This window comes from Acartia tonsa, chromosome 15 (assembly GCF_053477335.1).
Source record: "Acartia tonsa isolate MP-2025a chromosome 15, ASM5347733v1, whole genome shotgun sequence".
Taxonomy (NCBI): domain Eukaryota; kingdom Metazoa; phylum Arthropoda; class Copepoda; order Calanoida; family Acartiidae; genus Acartia; species Acartia tonsa.
In genome coordinates, this window is record NC_137274.1 from 18,000,550 (window position 1) to 18,023,049 (window position 22,500).

The 22,500-nt window shown below is 38.0% G+C and overlaps 1 protein-coding gene across 1 annotated transcript in view; it reads right to left on the bottom strand.

The window, feature by feature from the left end:
• Nucleotides 1–10,690: 10,690 nt before the first annotated feature.
• LOC145306964 (uncharacterized) overlaps nucleotides 10,691–22,500 on the bottom strand; it is a 23,507-nt gene continuing 11,697 nt past the window's right edge. The window contains exons 8-11 of the mRNA XM_080149306.1: nucleotides 20,160–21,512; nucleotides 17,716–17,839; nucleotides 15,474–15,572; nucleotides 10,691–10,850 (exon numbers count right to left, since the gene is read on the bottom strand). Of these exons, the coding sequence (XP_080005432.1) occupies nucleotides 10,691–10,850; nucleotides 15,474–15,572; nucleotides 17,716–17,839; nucleotides 20,160–21,512 (1,736 nt within the window). The remainder of the gene's footprint in view (nucleotides 10,851–15,473; nucleotides 15,573–17,715; nucleotides 17,840–20,159; nucleotides 21,513–22,500) is intronic.

Here is a 22,500-nt window from a genome sequence, read left to right on the forward strand (position 1 = left end):
CCAATGAGAGGCCGTTATAAATTTTACCATTGATCAATAACGGCCTCTCATTGGCTAATTTTTTTTGTTACGTCATAATCAGTCAGACACTATTACTGTGTTCTAAGAAGTTTTGCAACAAATTGATGTATAATTTGTCAAAACTTATATATTCATATTTTTATATTCAGTTCTAACACTCTACAAGAGTTAATGTTTGTCTGTCATAAAGTAGTAAGATTTTTTGTCTGTAGGGAAGTATTTTGCTAACCACTGAACCGATATGGTTCTTCTTAACATTGATCATTTTATGTGTCTTGGGATGGTTTTAGGCTTTTTTTAAAAAAACAAGTCAGGATATGGTTTTAGGCTATTTTGATGCACCTCCATATCCCTTCGAATATAGAGCCCACAGATGCTTGGGCGCAGCAGCTATCTATAATACAAAGTAGAACGATGCCTGTCTGTCTGTTTGTCTGTCTGTCCGTCTTTTCAGGGAATATACCTACTGGTACACCCCCAACCCCCCCCCCAAAAAAAAAAAATTATATAAATCCTCACCCCCCAAAAAAATGATTTTTTTTTTAACTAAAATTAAAAAAGGGGGTCGACCAATCCCCCCCCCCCTTAAAAAATAAAAATTCCTCCCCTTACAATTTATTTTTTACTTTTTCTTTTTAAATCTAAAATACGAAAACCTCTTGGGAAAAAAAGCTAGGGGCGAAGCTGCTAGTATCTGTATATAGAAGTAACGTGATATCTATGTGTCTCGCAATCTGGTGCAACTACATGGTTATTCTTTTCAGTGAAGCTTTTCATGGTTCCTGGGAAGGTATATTGTACCTATGTTGGAGGTGGGTGGGTACCACAACCCTCCCAAGAGAAATTTCCCTCAGTAAAAAAATATATGGTCAACCAGCCCTCCTTCACTGCATGGGGGCATATAGGGAACCCCCCTAAAATGTACTGCATAAACCATAATACAAAGTAAAACAATGTCTGTCTGTCTGTTTGTTTGTTTGTTTGTACTAAAGGATCTCGGCTAACCGCTGAACCGATCGGGTTCTCCTCAACAGGGTAGCTTCTCATAGGTCATGGGAAGGTTTATAACTATTTTTAGGGAGGGTACCACCACCCTCCCAAGAGGAATCGCCCTCAGTAAAAAAAATATATATAAAAGGAAGTTTCGACCCCTCCCCTCCTACTGGATGAACCTATTGACCAGTAAATGAAGTCCATATTAGAAATCTAAATTGATTTTCTCATGTCAGCTGCTTAGATCAATGAAATGACGGATAAACTCTTATTATGTAGTAGATGCAGCCTTACTAAGTATTAAATGGAAACTCCTATATATTTATAAATCACGGCAGTAATATTAATAATATTTAACTTAAATATTCCATTTTTACTCATTTCCGGTGTTTTCTCAAAAAATCAATTTTGATGATAAAATTTGTAGTGTATTAAATATTTGGGTATAGTCCCTTTCGTAACATCGCTTCTTATGGGGCGATTCTTCGTGTTTTTCACAGAAGCTTTTTTTCCTATTTCTAGCCCCTGCAGGGGCCAATTACCTAACCCCGTAGGGCAATAACCTAACCTAAAATAACCTATAAAAAGCCATTTTAAAAACACGACGAATCGCCACTTATGGGGCGATGTTACGAAAGGGACTATTCCCAAATATTTTATTTGTATTTTACGTAAAAAACTTTATGATATTAGCGGCTGTGGCAATATACAAAAGTGGAGAAGTAGGCCTAAAATAACCTAAAACCAACCAACGACCTATAAATGGCTTTCCTTTAATGGAGAATCCAATTGGTTAAATGGTTACTGGTGATACAAACAAAAATTATATAACTGTTTAATTTTAGTAAAAGAATAAATGAGACGCCTTTTTTAAAAGTATCATATTTTCTGTATTATTCTGATTCAAAAATAAGATTAATTAAATTAAAATGTTAATTAACAGATTTTTGTTAATTAATTTCGTTGATTTTTTTCCATGTTCAATTTTTAAATCTTTATCATATTCCAGTATTATTTAAATAATAGTTGAGAAAATCGTATTTTCCTTACGGCTTTACAGACAGACAGACTAAGTAAATTATAGACTAACAAGAATGACAACATCCATAAATGCGAAGCTCTGAAACGGTATTACAGACAAAATTTAATTCTTGTGGTAGAGTGTCAGAACTGAATATACAAAATATAAATATATATGTTTTGACAAAATTAAATGTAAATTTGTCGCAAAACTTCTTAAATACAGAATTATATTTAAAGACATGCTGACATTTTTAGGACATGATTATATTGATTCTTCGCTTATAATATTGTACCTTATTGTAATAGTAATCAGTACTCCAAAATTAAGATCAATCAGCAATTATATCACATAAAAATTGTTGTTAAAAAAATTTTAAATCAATATGTATAAAGTGGACGTACGGACATTCTGGTAACGATTATAGAGTTGCTACGCTTTCTAAGTCGTGCCTAAATACTACAGAAAACATCATGCAAAGTTTGAAATCGATAGAATAATTCTAACATGCCTTAATTAACGAAAAAAGTTATCAGTAACGGACGGACGTTCGGACCGTCCATAATTAAAGAAAAACTTTGCTTTTAAAATTCATAAAAATTTGAATATCTTTATAGAAATATTATTTATTTTTCATAATAATAACTAATAACAATAAGTAAAACAGATATTTAAATAGACTGGCTCAACTCCAGTTCACGGTAAAATATTCCTGGCAACGAATATCTCCAAAATTCTATGAGCTTCTAACGGCCAAACGGTGGAACATATAGATTATTCTCATACCAAGTTTTAACCCACAAAGAAGGCTTACAAATAATCTGGAATAGTCAATATTCAATAATGCACACTTATCTCGCAGTGCACATAAGTGCGCAAAAATTACGATTTTTTTCAGTGAAGCTTTCCCTGTGCATAATTAGATCTAGACTATTCCAGATTATTTGTAGGCCTTCTTATGCAGCTTAGAACGGTGTGCGGGCATGATATGTACGTTCAGTTGTTTGGCAGCTAGCAGCCTTTAAAATTACTGGATTTCTGGAGATATTCGTTACCAGGAATATTATACCATGAACGCCAGTTGACACTATATACTTATCTACAAAAATATAATAGTCTATGTAGTAGATATATTGATACCAAATCAAATATTTTCCATCTCAACTTAAGCCTTAAAAACATATATTATTTATCTCTTTTTCTAATTGTCAATCTGTCTGTTTAAATGTCTGTTTAAATGTCTGTCTATCTGTCTGTCTGCCTATTTCCCTACCTATTTGACTGTCTATTTCTTAGAATACCTGTATATCTATCTGTCTGTCTATCTATATTTCTATCTGTTTATCTATCTGTCTATCTATCTGTTTGTCTTTACTGTTTCTCTATTTGTCTAAGTGTCTGTCTATCTAAATGTTTATATGTTTGTCTGTTTATCTGTTTATTTATATGTCTGTCTGTATATTATCTATCTATCTATATATATAAAATATATGTTATGTCTAAATATAGATACTACAATGTGTATATGTAATGTCTGTATGTCTGTCTGTTTGTCTATCTTTCTGTCTGTACCTACATATTATCTATCTATCTATACATAAAAATAATATATGGTATGCCTGTCCAAATAAGAATTCTGTAGTATGTCTGTCTGTATGTCTGTCTATCTATCTGTCTGTCTGTCTGTCTTTACCTATACATTATCTATCTATCTATATGTAATAATAATATATGGTCTGCCTGTCTAAATATGAATACTAAATATGAAAACTGTAATGTGTCTGTCCTGTCTGTTTGTCTGTCTGTCTGTCTATCTGTCTGTATGTCTGTCTGTACTGTCTGTCTGTCTGTCTATCTGTACCTATTTATTATCTATCTATCTATCTATATATAAAAATAATATATAGTGTGCCTGTCTAAATATGAATACTGTAATGTGTCTGTCTGTATGTCTGTCTGTTTGTCTATCTGTCTGTCTCTCTGTATTATCTATCTATCTATATATAAAAATAATATATGTTCTGCCTGTCCAAAAATGAATACTGTAATGTGTCTGTCTGTATGTCTGTCTGTCTGTCTGTCTGTCTGTCTGTCTGTCTGTCTATCTGTCTGTCTATCTGTACCTTTATATTATCTATCTATCTATATATAAAAATAATATATGGTTTGCCTGTTCAAATATAAATTCTGTAGTGTGTCTGTCTGTCTGTCTGTATCTCTATCTGTACCTATATATTATCTATCTATCTATATATAAAAATAATATATGGTCTGCCTGTCCAAATTTGAATTCTGTAGTGTGTCTGTCTGTATGTCTGTTTATCCATCTATATGTCTGTCTACCTATCCATCTGTCTGTCTATCTATCTGTCTACCTATCTGTGTGTCTGTCTATCTGTACCTATACATTATCTATCTATCTATATATAAAAATAATATATGTTCTGTTATCCAAATTTGAATACTGTAGTCTGTCTGTCTGTCTGTATGTATGTCTGTTTGTCTGTCTATCTGTCTGTCTGTCTATCTATCTGTCTGTCTATACCTAAATATAATCTATCTATCTATATAAAAATAATATATGTTCTGTCTGTCCAAATATGAATACTGCAATGTGTCTGTCTATGTCTGTCTGTCTATCTGTCTGTCTGTCTGTCTGTATTATCTATCTATCTATATATAGAAATAATATATGGTGTGCCTGTCTAAATATGAATACTGTAGTCTGTCTCTCTGTCTGTACTGTCTGTCTGTCTGTCTATCTGTACCTACTTATTATCTATCTATCTATCTATATATAAAAAAAATAATATATGGTCTGTCTGTCCAAATATAAATTCTGTAGTGTGTCTCTCTGTCTGTACTGTCTGTCTGTCTATCTATATGTCTATATGTCTGTATGTCTGTCGGTCTGTCTGTATTATCTATCTATCTATATAAAAATAATATATGTTCTTCCTGTCCAATTATGAATTCTGTAGTGTGTCTATACTGCTCTCCTGGACGTATAATAGGGCTTGGGAACTTCACCTGTTCAATAATTCATAATCTTTATAGTATTCTCATTCACAGCCAGAGATGGGACAATAGTCTTTTTATTACACTAGTCCTCAAAGTTTTATAATAACGTTTTCTATTCGTTTGATTAACAACTTCGGGGACCTTAGTGAATTTTGGTTGGTTAATTCATAGAGCTGAGTGTTCAAACATTTCAACTTCTAATTTTTAACTACACATGGGGTATTTATGTGTATCCACATTGATAATGTACATCAATTTATGGGCAATCATCTAATCCCTTCAGTTTGCTGAGTTTTTTTATATATATATACATAGCATAGTATCATAGACAGCTTTCCGCAGATATAATGCGGATAGTATGACTGAGAATCAGTTCTAATCCAGCAGATTGTAAGCGGATTTGTAGATCGCTGGAAAAGATTAGTGAATATTCCTGATTAACAGCATCCGGATGTATTTGTGTCTCAAGACAGAAGCCAGCATGTTTCTTATATACACTACCACCCTTTCCAACAAGACTAAACAATTGTTTCATTAGTCTATCTGTCTGTCTATCTGTCTGTATATCTGTCTGTCTATCTGTCTATCTGTCTGTATATCTGCATGTCTATCTGTCTGTCTATCTGTCTGTATTTCTGTCTGTCTTATCTGTCTGTCTATCTGTCTGTCTATCTGTCTGTCTATCTGTCTGTCTATCTGTCTGTCTATCTGACTGTATATCTGTCTGTATGTATGTCCGTCTGTCTGTCTATCCGTCTGTCTGTCTATCCGTCTGTCTATCTATTTGTCTGCCTTTCTCTCTGTCTATCTGTCTGTCTATTTGTCTGTCGATCTATTTGTCTATCTGTCTATCTGTCTGTCTATCTGTTTGTCTATCTGTCTGTCTATCTGTCTGTCTATCTGTCTGTCTATCTGTCTGTCTATCTGTCTGTCTATCTGTCTGTCTATATGTCTGTCTATCTATCTTTCTATCTATCTATACAGATGTATTTGTGTCTCTAGACAGATGCCAGCATGTTATATACGGTGCATTATTTGCCAACTGTACCACTTTTCTGCACCACCTCTCCGATTTTGTTAATACTCTATATTTTGGTCCGTTGGGGGATTCAAGGATGCTGGATGGCCAAAAAAAAGTTTCAGAGTCCCTGGATGTCTAGATATCTAGCTATCTATGAAGGTAGGTAACAAAAATTTAAAAAACACCCATTTTTTCACAATTTTAAAAATTAATTTTTTCATCAATCTTACATCCAACCATACATTTTATACACCAAAATGATTGTTTATTCATGTAAAAAGCGCACATAATGCTATTTTGGCCAAAACTCTAATTTTACAGGGTGTCCAACAAAAAGTGTATTTTGGATATCTAGCGTAATACCCAAAATACCTGTCCGAAAAAAATCATTTTTTTTGGCTTAAATCCTGTGTTTTATCTGTGGGTATATGTGGTATATAACGGTTTGGAGGACCCGGGACTATAAGGTTGTCAAATTTCATTTTGGAACACCCTGTAAATGTGATTTTTGTGTCTGTAGAGCTAAAACTTGGTCCAAATTGGCTATTTTTTTCAAATTACTCTAATATGTGTCTTAGTATGTTTGGCCATAGTGTTTTCTGACCAGATCAATATTTTCCTATTTTTTTGGACACCCTGTATTTTCAAAAAAAGAGAAAATTTTTTTTTTTTTTTTTAATTTTTTTTCTATTTTTAAGTTACTTAAAACTGTCATATAGATACATATTTTGACTAATAACAATAATATTTGCCTATTTTACAAATTTTTACACTTTTGGGACACCCTGTGCATGTTTTTGAAAAATGATGGTTTTTGCCCAATTTTGGGAGGAAGGAGTCGTTTAAAGGCCATAGACTTTTTCTTCATTTTTGTAGAACTTTTCAAGATACATCATTTGTTATTTATGCAAAAAGCGCAAAAACCGAACCGTGTTGCCGTTATTCACTGCCAAAGGCGGAATTTTTTACGTTTTTTGCCGTTCCCGAGGATTTAATGCGCATTATAGGTAGGAAGACGTTGATTTTTCAAGATAACTGTGAAATACTTTTATTTAGGCATCTTATTTTACTAAATTTCATGTGAAGTAAAAAATTTTGTATATCCAACCGATTTTTGTCAAAAGGAATTTCAAATGCACATGGTTTATGTTTCTTTTATTATTTATGTTATAGCAATTATTTATATTATATACACTTCATTTTCTTGTTTTAACAATTGAAATCCATCTCGACGAAAAACGGTTAGCTGCACAAAAAATTTGTTTAAATATGAATTTTAGAAAATTAAATTTCCTAAATAAAAGTATTTCAGAGTAATCTTGAAAAATCAACGTCTTCCTACCTACAATGCGCATAAAATCCTCAGGAACGGCAAAAAACGTAAAAAATTCCGCCTTTGGCAGTGAATAACAGCAAAATGGTTCTGTTTTTGCGCTTTTTGCATAAATAACAAATGATTTATCTTGAAAAAATCTACAAAAATGAAGAAAAAGTCTATGGCCTTAAAACGACTCTTTCCTCCCAAAAATGGTCAAAAACCATCATTTTTCAAAAACATGCACAGGGTGTCCCAAAAGTGTAAGATTTGTAAAATAGGCAAATATTATTGTTATTAGTCAAAATCTGTATCTATATGACAGTTTTAAGTAACTTAAAAATAGAAAAAAAATTATAAAAAAAAACAAAAAAAATTTTTTCTCTTTTTTTGAAAGTACAGGGTGTCCAAAAAATAGGAAAATATTGATCTGGTCAGAAAACACTATGGCCAAACATACTAAGACACATATTAGAGTAATTTGAAAAAAATAGCCAATTTGGACCAAGTTTTAGCTCTACAGACACAAAAATCACATTTACAGGGTGTTCCAAAATGAAATTTGACAACCTTATAGTCCCGGGTCCTCCAAACGGTTATATACCACATATGCCCACAGATAAAACACAGGATTTAAGCCAAAAAAAATGATTTTTTTCGGACAGGTATTTTGGGTATTACGCTAGATATCCAAAATACACTTTTTGTTGGACACCCTGTAAAATTAGAGTTTTGGCCAAAATAGCATTATGTTCGCTTTTTACATGAATAAACGATCATTTTGGTGTATAAAATGTATAGGTTGGATGTAAGATTGATGAAAAAATTAATTTTTAAAATTGTGAAAAAATGGGTGTTTTTTAAATTTTTGTTACCTACCTTTATAGATAGCTAGATATCTAGACATCCAGGGACTCTGAAACTTTTTTTTGGCCATCCAGCATCCTTGAATCCCCCAACGGACCAAAATATAAAGTATTAATAAAATCGGAGAGGTGGTGCAGAAAAGTGGTACATTTGGCAAATAATGCACCATACACTACCACCCAATCCAACAAGGCTAAATAATTCTTTTATTAGTCTATCTGTTTGTCTGTCTATCGTCTGTCTATCTAACTGTCTATCTGTCTGTCTATCTGTCTGCCTATATGTCTGTCTATCTGTCTATCTGTATGTCTGTCTATCTGTCTACATGTCTGTCTATCTGTCTGTCTATCTGTCTGTCTATCTGTCAGTCTATCTGTCTGTCTATCTGTCTGTCTATCTGTCTGTCTATCTGTCTGTCTATCTGTCTGTCTGTCTATCTGTCTGTCTATCTGTCTGTCTATCTGTCTGTCTATCTGTCTGTCTATCTGTCTGTCTATCTGTCTGTCTATCTGTCTGTCTATCTGTCTGTCTATATGTCTGTCTATCTGTCTGTCTATCTGTTTGTCTATCTGTCTGTCTATATGTCTGTCTATCTGTCTGACTATCTGTCTGTATATCTGTCTGTCTATCTGTCTGTCTATCTGTCTGTCTATCTGTCTGTCTATCTGTCTGTCTATCTGTCTGTCTATCTGTCTGTCTATCTGTCTTCTATCTGTCTGTCTATCTGTCTGTCTATCTGTCTGTCTATATGTCTGTCTATCTGTCTGTCTATCTGTCTGTCTATCTGTCTGTCTATCTGTCTGTCTATCTGTCTGTCTATCTGTCTGTCTATCTGTCTGTCTATCTGTCTGTCTATCTGTCTGTCTATCTGTCTGTCTATCTGTCTGTCTATCTGTCTGTCTATCTGTCTGAATATCTGTCTGAATATCTGTCTGAATATCTGTCTGTCTACCTGTCTGTCCATCTGTATGTCTATCTGTCTATCTGTCTGTCTATCTGTATATTTATCTGTCTGTCTATCTGTCTGTCTATCTGTCTGTCTATCTGTCTTCTATCTGTCTGTCTATCTGTCTGTATATCTGTCTGTCTATCTGTCTGTCTATCTGTCTGTCTATCTGTCTGTCTATCTGTCTGTCTATCTGTCTGTCTATCTGTCTGTCTATCTGTCTGTCTATCTGTCTGTCTATCTGTCTGTCTATCTGTCTGTCTATCTGTCTGTCTATCTGTCTGTCTATCTGTATATCTATCTGTCTGTCTATCTGTCTGTCTATCTGTCTGTCTATCTGTCTGTCTATCTGTCTGTCTATCTATCTGTCTGTTTATACAGATGTATTTGTGTCTCAAGACAGAAGCCAGCATGTTTCTTGTATACACTACCGCCCTTTCCAACAAGTTTAAACAATTGTTTCATTAGTCTATCTGTATATCTATCTGTCTGTCTACCTGTATGTCTATCTGTCTGTCTATGTGTCTGTCTATGTGTATGTCTATCTATCTGTCTATCTCTCTGTATGTTTGTCTGTTTGTCTGTCTGTCTGTCTGTCTATCTGTCTGTCTATCTGTCCGTCTATCCGTCAGTCTATCTGTCTGTCTATCTGTCAGTTTATGTGTCTGTCTATCTGTCTATATTTCTTGTGTACACTGCCACCCTTTCCAACCAGGCTAAACAATTGTTTCATTAGTTAGACTGATAGATATAAAGATGAAAAGACATACAGATAGAAATATAGACAGATTTATAGACAAACATAAAGACATACAAGATATAATTTAGAATGACAAATAGACAGACAGATAGAAAACAGATAAAAAAACAGATAAAAAAACAGATAGACAGAAAAATATACAGACATATAGACATACAGATAGACAAACAGAAAGACAGACAAATAGACAGACAGATACAGATAGATAGTTAGATAGACAAACAGATAGATAAATAGACAGATAGCTAGACAGACAGATAGATAGACAGACATATAGACAGACAGACATATAGACAGACAGACATATAAACAGACAGACATATAAACAGACAGACATATAAACAGACAAATAGACAGACTGACAGACAAACAGACAGATAAACAAACAGAGAGACCTGCCATCCTGCGGGATAAAGTTGCCAGTGTAGAACTGACATCCAGGTTGATCTGTTTAACATTCTAACCAGATAGACAGTCAGATAGACAGACAGATAGACAGACAAACAGACAGACATATATGTACCTGCCATCCTGTGGGATGAAGTTGCCAGTGTAGAACTGACATCCAGGTTGATCTGTCCAACATTCCATCCAGATCTTGGTGTCAAGTTGCTCTATCCTATTATATAGAATAGTTTTATCTAACAGATTGATGCAGGGATCAGGAAGCCGCGTGTAAGCCGCGTGTAAGCCTCAGTGAAATCGTCATTTTATCACTATAAAATTTAGCTGGATAGACAGTCAGATAGACAGACAGATAGACAGACAAACAGACAGACATATATGTACCTGCCATCCTGTGGGATGAAGTTGCCAGTGTAGAACTGACATCCAGGTTGATCTGTCCAACATTCCATCCAGATCTTGGTGTCAAGTTGCTCTATCCTATTATATAGAATAGTTTTATCTAACAGATTGATGCAGGGATCAGGAAGCCGCGTGTAAGCCGCGTGTAAGCCTCAGTGAAATCGTCATTTTATCACTATAAAATTTAGCTGGATGTATAAAACTGTCTCTTTAGTAGACAATCCTTCTTTCAAAAATTTCTTTTTCTGCTCATAAGCAGGTTTAAAACTGAGGCTTATGCGCGGCTTCCGAACCCTGGATTGATGATATACAAAATTACCAATATCCTAGAATATTGAATATTCTTTCACGTATTTATTCAAAACCGATTAATATATGGAGGATTAAAGCCGGTTCTCATCCACACGAAAAAATTATGTCTAGCATCGTATTACAGTATAACTGTTTTCTACAAATATAAAAATATACAATTATAGGATTAAAACCAGTTTTTTAGCCCACGCCTTCGGCATCTCAGGGCCAAAAAAACTTTTTTTAATCTTATAATTGTACATTTTATATTCGCGGAAAGCAGTTTATAATACAAAGTAAGAAATAAATATAATATTATAGGTTGATCTATCTGTGTGTGTGTGTGTTTACCCATTGTTTCTTAGTGTTTATTCTTAAGTAGCCATGGAGAAGGACGAGACAATTTTGTATAGCCACTAGGGCTATCAAGCTCCACATTCAAGTACATTTTAACTTGACCTGCTGTCTCATTAGAGCTAATCTTTATTACCTCACCCTCGCAGAGTATGGCAGGTGTCCCAAATTAAGTCACCATAATGAATAATGCTCTCCGCAGAGGACCTTTTGATAAGGGTTGTACAGATATTATGTATGTGACTATTAAGTATCCAAACCACTCAATAATCTCCCTTCTTACACAAACAGGGGGAGCTGGGTGAATATTTAATGACTCAGAAATTTGAGTTGCCACATCGGGATTTAAACTTAAACTCTCCCCACTTTATTTCAGTGTGTTACTGTGGTATCCGCCTAGGATAAATGGCAGACACCAGAGTTCAAAATGACTACGGCAGTGTGAACAGACGTGGACACCTATACTATAGAGAAGCTACGCTTCTCTAGCAATCACTTGATAATAAACAGCATCTATTCAGTTGTTCCTTTATTGAAGGTCTAAGGATTACTAAAGTTATATACAACAAACAATAACTACACAGATAGGAATAAATAATCATAAAATAAAAGCAACATAATACATATACAATAGTCAGTTTTGGGCAATAATGATCCCCCATCCCTGGAAAGGGTGGGGGGAATTAACAATACAGCTTAACCATAATAAGGCTGTCAGAATCAGTCATTAATTTTAGGCATAGGGAGGGGGTCGGCAGACCCCTTCCCCAGGACTCGGGGGAGGGCCTTTGGCCCTTCCCCGAACCCCGGTCAGGGGTGCCATAGGCATGGCTCACGGTTGCCGAATACCACAACTCTCCCCTTGGAAGGCTGGGAGGGGGTCTCCCTGCCAGACTTCCGACAGTGGTTGAGGCCTTCGGCCCGCTCCTTAGGGCTAAGATATATACAAATAATAACGATTCAATGGAATCCTAGTGGTGATTTTCAGGGCTGATGGGCTCCCAACGTGGGATAGAAGGTAGAGGCTGGCTTCGGTTGGACACGTAGCTCGGCGCCAGCAGGTGTCAGGTTGGCGTGGGGCGCAGCCGCTGCGGGGCCGGTCAGTAACGGGGCATTCTGGTTGTTGTTGGCAGCGGCTGGGGCACTGGCTACCAAGTTGACCGTCTGAGCGACAGCCTGGCCTCCCGAGGGGCCGCGGGGCTTTCCAGAGGGTGGTCCAGGCCTGCCTGGGCGGTCATGCCCGCTATCGGCTGATTGCATGGACACCATTTCCTCGGCTGCTTCCCGGCCGATAGGAATGGCATCCCAGTCTACTGAAAAGTCCCGGGACTTGGCATGGGTGAGTCGGGCTCTGGCCAAGGCCTTCCTGTACAAGGTTGGATGGTACAGGAACACTTGTGACATCGCATTCATGGCGGCCCGTACACCTCCTTGCGCGGCTGCCAGGGAAATGATGGTTAAATCCCCCAGCAGTTTGAGGATCAACAACAGCAAACACAATATGGCTGCGCCATCTCCCCACTCGTGAATAGCTTGTCTGAACCCAGCCCAGACATCCAGGGCGGCCTCTCCTTCCTCCGCCAGTCGGTCGATATTGTAGGACACGATTCCATGGTCTCCAGTGGCCGAACAGCTACCTTGCTGAACGCATGAGCCATAAGACAGGCCGGTCAGCATGGCGGATTTATACGCTGGGAACGCTAGCAGCTGCTGCCAGTCGTTCAGCTCAGCCTCTTCTTAGGTGCGGGGGTTAGCTCTATCCAGCCCTCCTCCGCGTGCACAGTGAGGGGGTAGGTGGAGGAGCAGGGAATCTTGGTGGCGTGGCCGCTATACACCCGTGTCACGGCGTCTATGAATCCTGTGGGTTCCACTGGTACTTTGTCCCAACATTCATTGCTCTCACGGACAACATATTTGTTGCGTTGGCAGGTAAGCTGGAGCAGGACATCTCCCCTCAGCACAGAGAACATGCTCCCCTGGACACGCACCGGGTGGGCCAGGTCTAGTTGCTGGAGCTTCCAGCAGTTGGCCGCTACTTCTTCTGCCGCTGTGCTTTTCATGCGTGTCTCCAGGGTAAATCCAATGTAGCCTGCATGTATCTGGGCCTGCAGGGGGACATCCACATCCCTGGCCGATACTCTGGGCAGCGCTGCCGCGGCCGGGTCAGCTGCCACGAACAATGCTGGGTGGTTGGTGGCATGGGCCTCAAAGTCGCAGTTCACTATTGAGGTGGGGGTGGTCATGTTGATGAAGAACTGGGCTTGATGGTCAACCAGGAACGCATCCATCACTAGGCTAGGCTGGAGGCTGCAGATCAGCCTCAAGGGGCAATCTCTCCCCAGGTGGTCCCACACGTAGGTGGCTTCCCCAGTAATGCAAGACCGCTCAGAATGGGGACATTCTAGGGTCAGGTGGTCAGATTGGGACTCCACCCGTCCTTCCTCTACTACATAGGTCTCTTCCTTGACCAGCAGCCGTCGTTCCTGGAGCACTAATTCATTGCGGTACAGCTGGCCCTCGAAATGGACGTCCTCCCCTTCACAACCCACCCCCTCGGGGCTGTTGACCAAGGCGCCCACCATGTCGAGGGTGAAGAACAGGGGATGGTTCAGCTGGAACGTCAGTGGCTGGGTCTTGCCTGGCAGCGTGTAGACTCGGTTCCTGGCCAGGTCTCAGCACGTTTCTGGATCAATCTTGGTTGGCCTCATGAGGGTGGGGACCGAGGTCACCTTGAGGTGACCCCATACCCCACACCTAAATGTCCACTGGGACACGATGAGCTGACAACTGTATCCTGTTGTCTCCCTAATCTTGACTTGCTGCAGGACATGTACCTCATGGCCCAGGGGCACCTCCTGGTGTAGCGGTTCTGTGCTACACATCTTCTCCTTATTGTAGGCTGTGACGTGGGTGGGGTTGGCGCAGTCCCACCCTACCAGGACGTAGCTAGTTGTAGGCCACACGGCTGCGAGCAGTAGCCCCCACAGAACCATCCACCAGTGTGAGAAGCTACCAGACAGCCATCTACCTCGCACACGCGGCTGGGAATCTTCGGCTCGGGTCACGGCTGCTTCTTGGGGCTGGACACGGCTGGGTTGCTCCTGGCTAGATATAAATTTCCATTGAGCGTTATCTTTGGGTGCCCGGGGCATCCCGATACCCTCCCCAATGACAGACTGACAGGCGACTGGCGCCTGCCTGGGTGTCGGCTCCCCTAGCCCCAAGGGGTCCCTTCCCTTGTCCATGGCATGCCCAGTGGCATGGGGCTGAAGTGCGTGTGGCACAGGCTCGCCCTGAATCACGTCCCTCCCCTGCCCTAGGAACTCAGGTGCATGTGGCACAGGCAAGTCCTTATATCCCCAAATTTCAATCTCCCCAGCCTCTGGTGCAGGAGGCACAGGCAAGGTTGGGGGTTTACAATAATTTGGATACAAGACATTTGTCAAATTTAACTTATCCTGGCTCGACTGGAAGTGATGGGCAGCTGGATCCCCTCAGCTGGCAGGGGGCGTTGGATGGTGTATGGCTGGGCTCTCCCTACGGGCTGGTGGCGCTGGCTGACTGGGGGTGACGGGTGTCACCCCTTCCTCTGGGACTGCTGGCTCGTTCCAGGATCCAGGCATCTCGGTGGCGGCGACGGTTGTCGCCCCAGGCACCAGGGTGGGGGCGCTGGATAGCACCCCCCAGTCATCGCAGGTGGCGGCGCCGGGTGGCGCCCCATACATCGACTCTGATGCGCCTCCCTTTGGCCCTTCCCCGAACCCCGGTCAGGGGTGCCATAGGCATGGCTCACGGTTGCCGAATACCACATTACCACTAAGCTACAATTCTATCTATCTATCTATCTAACTATATGATATATTTATTTTAACTCTCTCTATCCTACAGTATATATAGTATGACAGCTTTTAAGTCAATTAGATCAACTTCTGTAGATTAACGTTATTGGTCAAAGGACAATACCTGTTTTGAGTCAACCAATAAAGATTGTAGTAATGTACCCAAAGTTTTTGAGCCAAGATTTAAATAATAAAACCTTGGGTACTGGTAACCTACCTGCAGACTTTGTTGAGTTTATCATCACCATGAACCACAAAGTTATGATCAAAACCATTATTATCTCCTCCAGGACAATTGGCCAGTACATCTCCTAGTCTAGATAGACAGATGGTAAGATAATATATGTACAAGTATAGGTGTATATTCTAGACAACTACCTTCTTAAAATAACCAGGACCCTTTGGTTAACAAAAATTAATTTCAATAAATAATGATTCCTCAATTAAAGTGAGCAAAGCTTTTGTGTGTATTTTTCATTGTTAGTTGAAATGTCCGTCTGTCCGTATGTCCGTCTGTCTTAGTTTGAGGGAAACGTGATTTTCTCAGCTCCTATTAAAGATAAAAGGCTGAAATTTTTTGACAATATTCCTATTATTAAGAAGCCCAATTAACTTTAAAATATCAATGGCGGTCGGACCGCTTGTATTTTTCACATTTTTCTCCATATCTTTAGTGTTTATGGCCGAATTCCAAAATCTTTTCAGTTTTATATATCAAAATGAAATTTCCTGTCATTTCAAGAAAACAACTATGATAGTCGGACTGCCTTTAAGCAGGTTTTAGGCTATTTTTTTATTTTTCATATTTTTATCCATACCTTGGTATATATGGTCCGATTTCCAAAATTTTTTCAGTTAAAGGACGCCTGCAAGAAATAACACGCTTTAACTGCTGAAAGACTGCCACAAGAAGACCCAATACCCCAAATTTAAAGCCTTCAGCTTCAATAACAAAAAAGTTCTAGGCATTTCAAAAGAGCATTTTATGTACAATGAAATCTTTGAAAGATTTCCAATGCTAATAAAAGAAAAAACAATATTGAATTACGTCGCCTAGACGCAAAATTATAACCTTATCTTTGTCAGAAACTTAGATTGCCTGTAACTGATTACATTTTTACAATAAAAACACCACATTTCATAGTCAAAATCTATGAAAAAAATTCGATTTAGATTGCATTTTAAAACGAAAATCATAGCGGAAACAAAGGGGTAAACTAATACAAGCTTAGCTGTGATTGGTTGTTAAGCTGATTCAGCCTTCTGATTGGCTACAGTACATTCGGTACAACGCAAGTAAAACTTAATTTTCTTAATGATTTTGACTATAAAAATGGGTATTTTTATTGTAAAAATATAATTAGTTACTGGAAACCTAAATTTATGACAAAAATAAGCTTATAATTTTGTTTCTAGGCCACGTAGTTTAATTTCAAAGTTTTCAACATGAGCATTGCAATTCTTTCAAAAGTTTTATGTACATAAAATGTCATTTTAAAATGCCTAGAACTTTTTTGTTATAGAAGCTGAAGGCTTCAAATTTGGGGTATTTGGTCTACTTGTGGCAGTCTTTCAGCAGTTAAAGCGTGGTATTTCTTGCAGGCTTCCTTTAAGGATATCAAAATTAAATTTCCTGTCTTTTAAAGAAAACATCAATGGCGGTCAGACTGCAGGTTTTTGGCTTTTTTTATAATTTTTACATTTTTCCTCATAACTTTGGTGTTTATGGTCCGATTTTAAAATATATTTAGCTAAAAATATCAAAATTAAATTTCCCGTTGTTTTGTGCATCCAGTATGTTATTTACTTTGACTGTCAGTCTGTTAGTCATAGTACTGATATTTAAGTATTAAGAAATTAAAAACAAATGTTGAAAAGGTTTCGTGATTTTTTTCCTAATATACATGTTTTTGACTAATCTTTAAATTCTTATACATGATTTTTGTGCTTCGCTACTAATGGATGTTGTCATCCTTGTTTTAGTTAGTTTTTCACAGAAAAGGCAACATATTCTATTGGGTTATTGGCAGGTTTTAAAAAAGATTTTTCAAATATTTCTATACCAATAAACATATTTTAAATAATCTAAAAACTAATTTGTCTGGGGAAAAAAAGTAAAAACATTGTAGCTGATATACAAATTAAGATTTGTTTGTAATTCTCTTTTTGTTCTTTTGTAAGGACCTTGCTGTTTTTATATTTCAGCTAACACACCAATATCTAAATACAATATCATGACAGAGTATTTGATATTTAGTTAATGTTATATTTAGCTGTTATCCCATCTATATGAACAGATGGTTAATTAAGTAAATAGGAAAAAATTGATTAGATCAATAGGAATCTAAGGGTAAAAAATTGATAAGGGGTATTTTTCTTTATTTTACAAATAAACTGCAAAGAACTTTTTAAAGAAAAAAAAATATTTGTCATTCTTGTTTAAGTGACAATGAAAGGACCTGGTAGGTTGAGTTAGGTCAAAGACAGTTCCCTCAACACTTGCAATTTCTCCTGTAGGGATCAGTTTGTCAGAGACTGGGGTATAACTGCGACAACTCATGGTGACCACATGATTCTCTAGACCTAAATATTTAGACACGGTTACTCAGGATCTAGGGATGTGACAATGTATCAAATATTCAATATTTATGGGGTAAAAGAGTTAGGGGACTCACTTAAAGTGTTAGTGAAGGATTTAGCAGGCTTTAGCCCAATTTGGGGAACAAAATATGAATATACGACTTGTGGTGATCACATGATTCTCTTAACCTAAATATTAAGACACGGTTACCCATGGAACTAGGTATGAAACAATGTATCAAATATTTAATAATTTAGGGGTCAAAAGCCATGGGGACTTGCTTCAAGTGTTAGTGAAGGTTTAGCAGTTTTAGCTTAATTTGGGGACCAAAATATGAATATATGACTCATGGTGACCAAATGATTCTCTAGACCTAAATATTAAGACATGGTTACTCAGGAACTAGGTATGAGACAGTGTATCAAATATTCAATATTCTAGAGGTCCAAAACTTAGGGGACTTGCTTAAAGTGTTAGTGAAAGATTTAGCAGGTTTTAGCCCAATTTGGGGAAAAAAATATGAATATATGACTCGTGGTGATCACATGATTCTCTTAACCTAAATATTAAGACACGGTTACCCATGGAACTAGGTATGAGACAGTGTATCAAATATTTAATAATTTAGGAGTCAAAAGCCATGGGGACTTGCTTCAAGTATTAGTGAAGGATTTAGTAGGTTTTAATCCCAATTTAGGGACCAAAATATGAGTTACAACTCATGGTCACCATATGATTCTCTAGACCTAAATATTAAGACACAATTACCCATGGAACTAGGTATGGGACAGTGTATCAAATATTCAATATTTTAGGGGTCAAAGACTTTTGGGACTTGCTTAAAGTGTTAGTGAAGGATTTAGTCGGTTTTAGCCCAATTTTTGGACCAAAATATGAATAAACAACTCATGGTGACCACATGATTCTCTTGACCTAAATAATAAGATATGGTTACCCAGGATCTAGGAATGGGACAATATATCAAATATTCAAGATTTTAGAGGTCAAAGTCTTTGGGGAATGGCTTAAAGTGTTAGTGAAGGTTTTAGCCCAATTTGGGGACCATAATATGAGTATATGACTCATTGTGACCACATGATTTTCTTGACCTAAATAATAAGATATGGTTACCCAGGACAATATATCAAATATTCAATATTCTAGAGGTCCAAAACTTAGGGGACTTGCTTAAAGTGTTAGTGAAAGATTTAGCAGGTTTTAGCCCAATTTGGGGACCAAAATATGAATATTAAGACTTTGTAACCACATATTCAAATTACAAACAACAAAATCTTTCTTTTTTAAATGAATAAAATCAAACAAAAAGTAAATCATAAATATTGAAGGTTTATCCCTCTAGAAGTTTTTTTCACCCCAGAGAGATTGGCCCTACTGGATAAATCCCTAGAGAGTTTTTCCCCATATGGTTTATTCACCTAGGGGGGTAGTCCTCCTAAAGTGTATGCTATTTTAGGGTTTGTCCCAATAGAGGTATTTCTCCCCTAGAGAGCTTATCCCTATCAAGGGTTTGATAATAGAAGGTTGTTTTTAGAGAGTTACATTTCCTAGAGATTATGAGCCCTTAGATGGTTATTGATTAGTATTTTTGTTTTTATTCTTTACCTTACTTTTGTGTTACAATTGAATATAATTATTCTTATAATATGTATTTAACCAAACTAAAGTTAAATAAATGTTATAATATGTTTGTCTCTACAGAGCTTATTCCACTTTTAGAGTTTGTCAGTGTACCACACTTCAGAGAGAGAATGGTGACAATGGGTTGTTTAACACACAAGTCACCAAAGTTTTACAATTACATTTTCTTACTGGCTGGATTAACATTTTTGGGAACTATTTTGAATTTTGATTGGTTTAGTTTATTTTATTTAGTGTTTCAACTACTAATTGTAAACTATAGAAGGGATAATTTTGTGTATCATCATTGGGGGTGTACATCAATTTATCGGTCATTGTCTTATCCCTTGCATTCCTGACTCAACTTACCCATGGCACCAGCTCCATGGCCACCCAGGTTGACGTAAGAATGGTTGGTAAGATTAACTGGAGTGGCAGCTGTCATCATACCAGAATACTCAATTCTAAACTTACCCTTGGCACCAGCACCATGGCCACCCAGGTTGAAGTAAGAATGGTTGGTAAGATTAACTGGAGTGGCAGCTGTCATCATACCAGAATACTCAATTCTAAACTTACCCTTGGCACCAGCACCATGGCCACCCAGGTTGAAGTAAGAATGGTTGGTAAGATTAACTGGAGTGGCAGCTGTCATCATACAAGAATACTCAATTCTAAACTTACCCTTGGCACCAGCACCATGGCCACCCAGGTTGAAGTAAGAATGGTTGGTAAGATTAACTGGAGTGGCAGCTGTCACCATACCAGAATACTCAATTCTAAACTTACCCTTGGCACCAGCACCATGGCCACCCAGGTTGAAGTAAGAATGGTTGGTAAGATTAACTGGAGTGGCAGCTGTCACCATACCAGAATACTCAATTCTAAACTTACCCTTGGCACCAGCACCATGGCCACCCAGGTTGAAGTAAGAATGGTTGGTAAGATTAACTGGAGTGGCAGCTGTCACCATACCAGAATACTCAATTCTAAACTTACCCTTGGCACCAGCACCATGGCCACCCAGGTTGAAGTAAGAATGGTTGGTAAGATTAACTGGAGTGGCAGCTGTCACCATACCAGAATACTCAATTCTAAACTTACCCTTGGCACCAGCACCATGGCCACCCAGGTTGAAGTAAGAATGGTTGGTAAGATTAACTGGAGTGGCAGCTGTCACCATACCAGAATACTCAATTCTAAACTTACCCTTGGCACCAGCACCATGGCCACCCAGGTTGAAGTAAGAATGGTTGGTAAGATTAACTGGAGTGGCAGCTGTCACCATACCAGAATACTCAATTCTAAACTTACCCTTGGCACCAGCACCATGGCCACCCAGGTTGAAGTAAGAATGGTTGGTAAGATTAACTGGAGTGGCAGCTGTCACCATACCAGAATACTCAATTCTAAACTTACCCTTGGCACCAGCACCATGGCCACCCAGGTTGAAGTAAGAATGGTTGGTAAGATTAACTGGAGTGGCAGCTGTCACCATACCAGAATACTCAATTCTAAACTTACCCTTGGCACCAGCACCATGGCCACCCAGGTTGAAGTAAGAATGGTTGGTAAGATTAACTGGAGTGGCAGCTGTCACCATACCAGAATACTCAATTCTAAACTTACCCTTGGCACCAGCACCATGGCCACCCAGGTTGAAGTAAGAATGGTTGGTAAGATTAACTGGAGTGGCAGCTGTCACCATACCAGAATACTCAATTCTAAACTTACCCTTGGCACCAGCACCATGGCCACCCAGGTTGAAGTAAGAATGGTTGGTAAGATTAACTGGAGTGGCAGCTGTCACCATACCAGAATACTCAATTCTAAACTTACCCTTGGCACCAGCACCATGGCCACCCAGGTTGAAGTAAGAATGGTTGGTAAGATTAACTGGAGTGGCAGCTGTCACCATACCAGAATACTCAATTCTAAACTTACCCTTGGCACCAGCACCATGGCCACCCAGGTTGAAGTAAGAATGGTTGGTAAGATTAACTGGAGTGGCAGCTGTCACCATACCAGAATACTCAATTCTAAACTTACCCATAGCACCAGCACAATGGCCACCCAGGTTGAAGTAAGAATGGTTGGTAAGATTAACTGGAGTTGGAGCTGTCACCATATTAGTATACCCTTATCCTAAACTTACCCATAGCACCAGCTCCATGGCCACCCAGGTTGAAGTAAGAATGGTTGGTAAGATTAACTGGAGTGGCAGCTGTCACCATACCAGTATACTCAATTCTAAACAGCTGATCTTCAGTACAAAGATTATTTAATAGCTATTATTGCGAAAACTTCTACTATACAAAATCATCCATTTTTTAACAACAACAAAAGATCCATATATTTTCTCCCTCAATGTAGATAAATAAATTAAACTGGTTAAAATCGGTTATGAGCAATACTTAAAAATCATATATAGTATCATATTGCAGACAAATTTCTACAAATAAAAATCACAATATTTCTACCAGTTTTGTTATCACAGGCATTCGGTCCTTCAGGGCTCACAAAAAAAATTTTCTGCGGAAAGCTTTCTATATTATGATGCAATAATATTTATTTATCACATTGTATTATAAACAATCTTATAATTATTCATTTTTATACTTGTAGAAAACTGGATATAATACAATGCTAGACATAATTTTTTCGTATGGACGAGAACCAGTTCTAATCCACCAGATATTAATTGGTTTTGAATGAATACAAGAAATAACAGTGTTATCATCTTAGAAATATTTTTTTCAATTTTTAAAATTTGTAACCCCCCCTCCCTTAAAAAAAAAAAAAAAAAAACTTTCAACTATGACTCTGGCAGAGAACAACTGTTTAAGGTTAGGTTAGGTTATAGGCTAGGGGGCCAAGCCCTGCGGCTAGGCAGGCAATGGTGCCGAGTGCCGGGGCCAGAGTTCATAGTTCTGTCAGGGGGGAGGTATAAATATTTTTAAAATTGAAAAAAATATTTTTAAGAGGATAATACCGAAATAACAATCAACACCTCTGACAGTGAAAT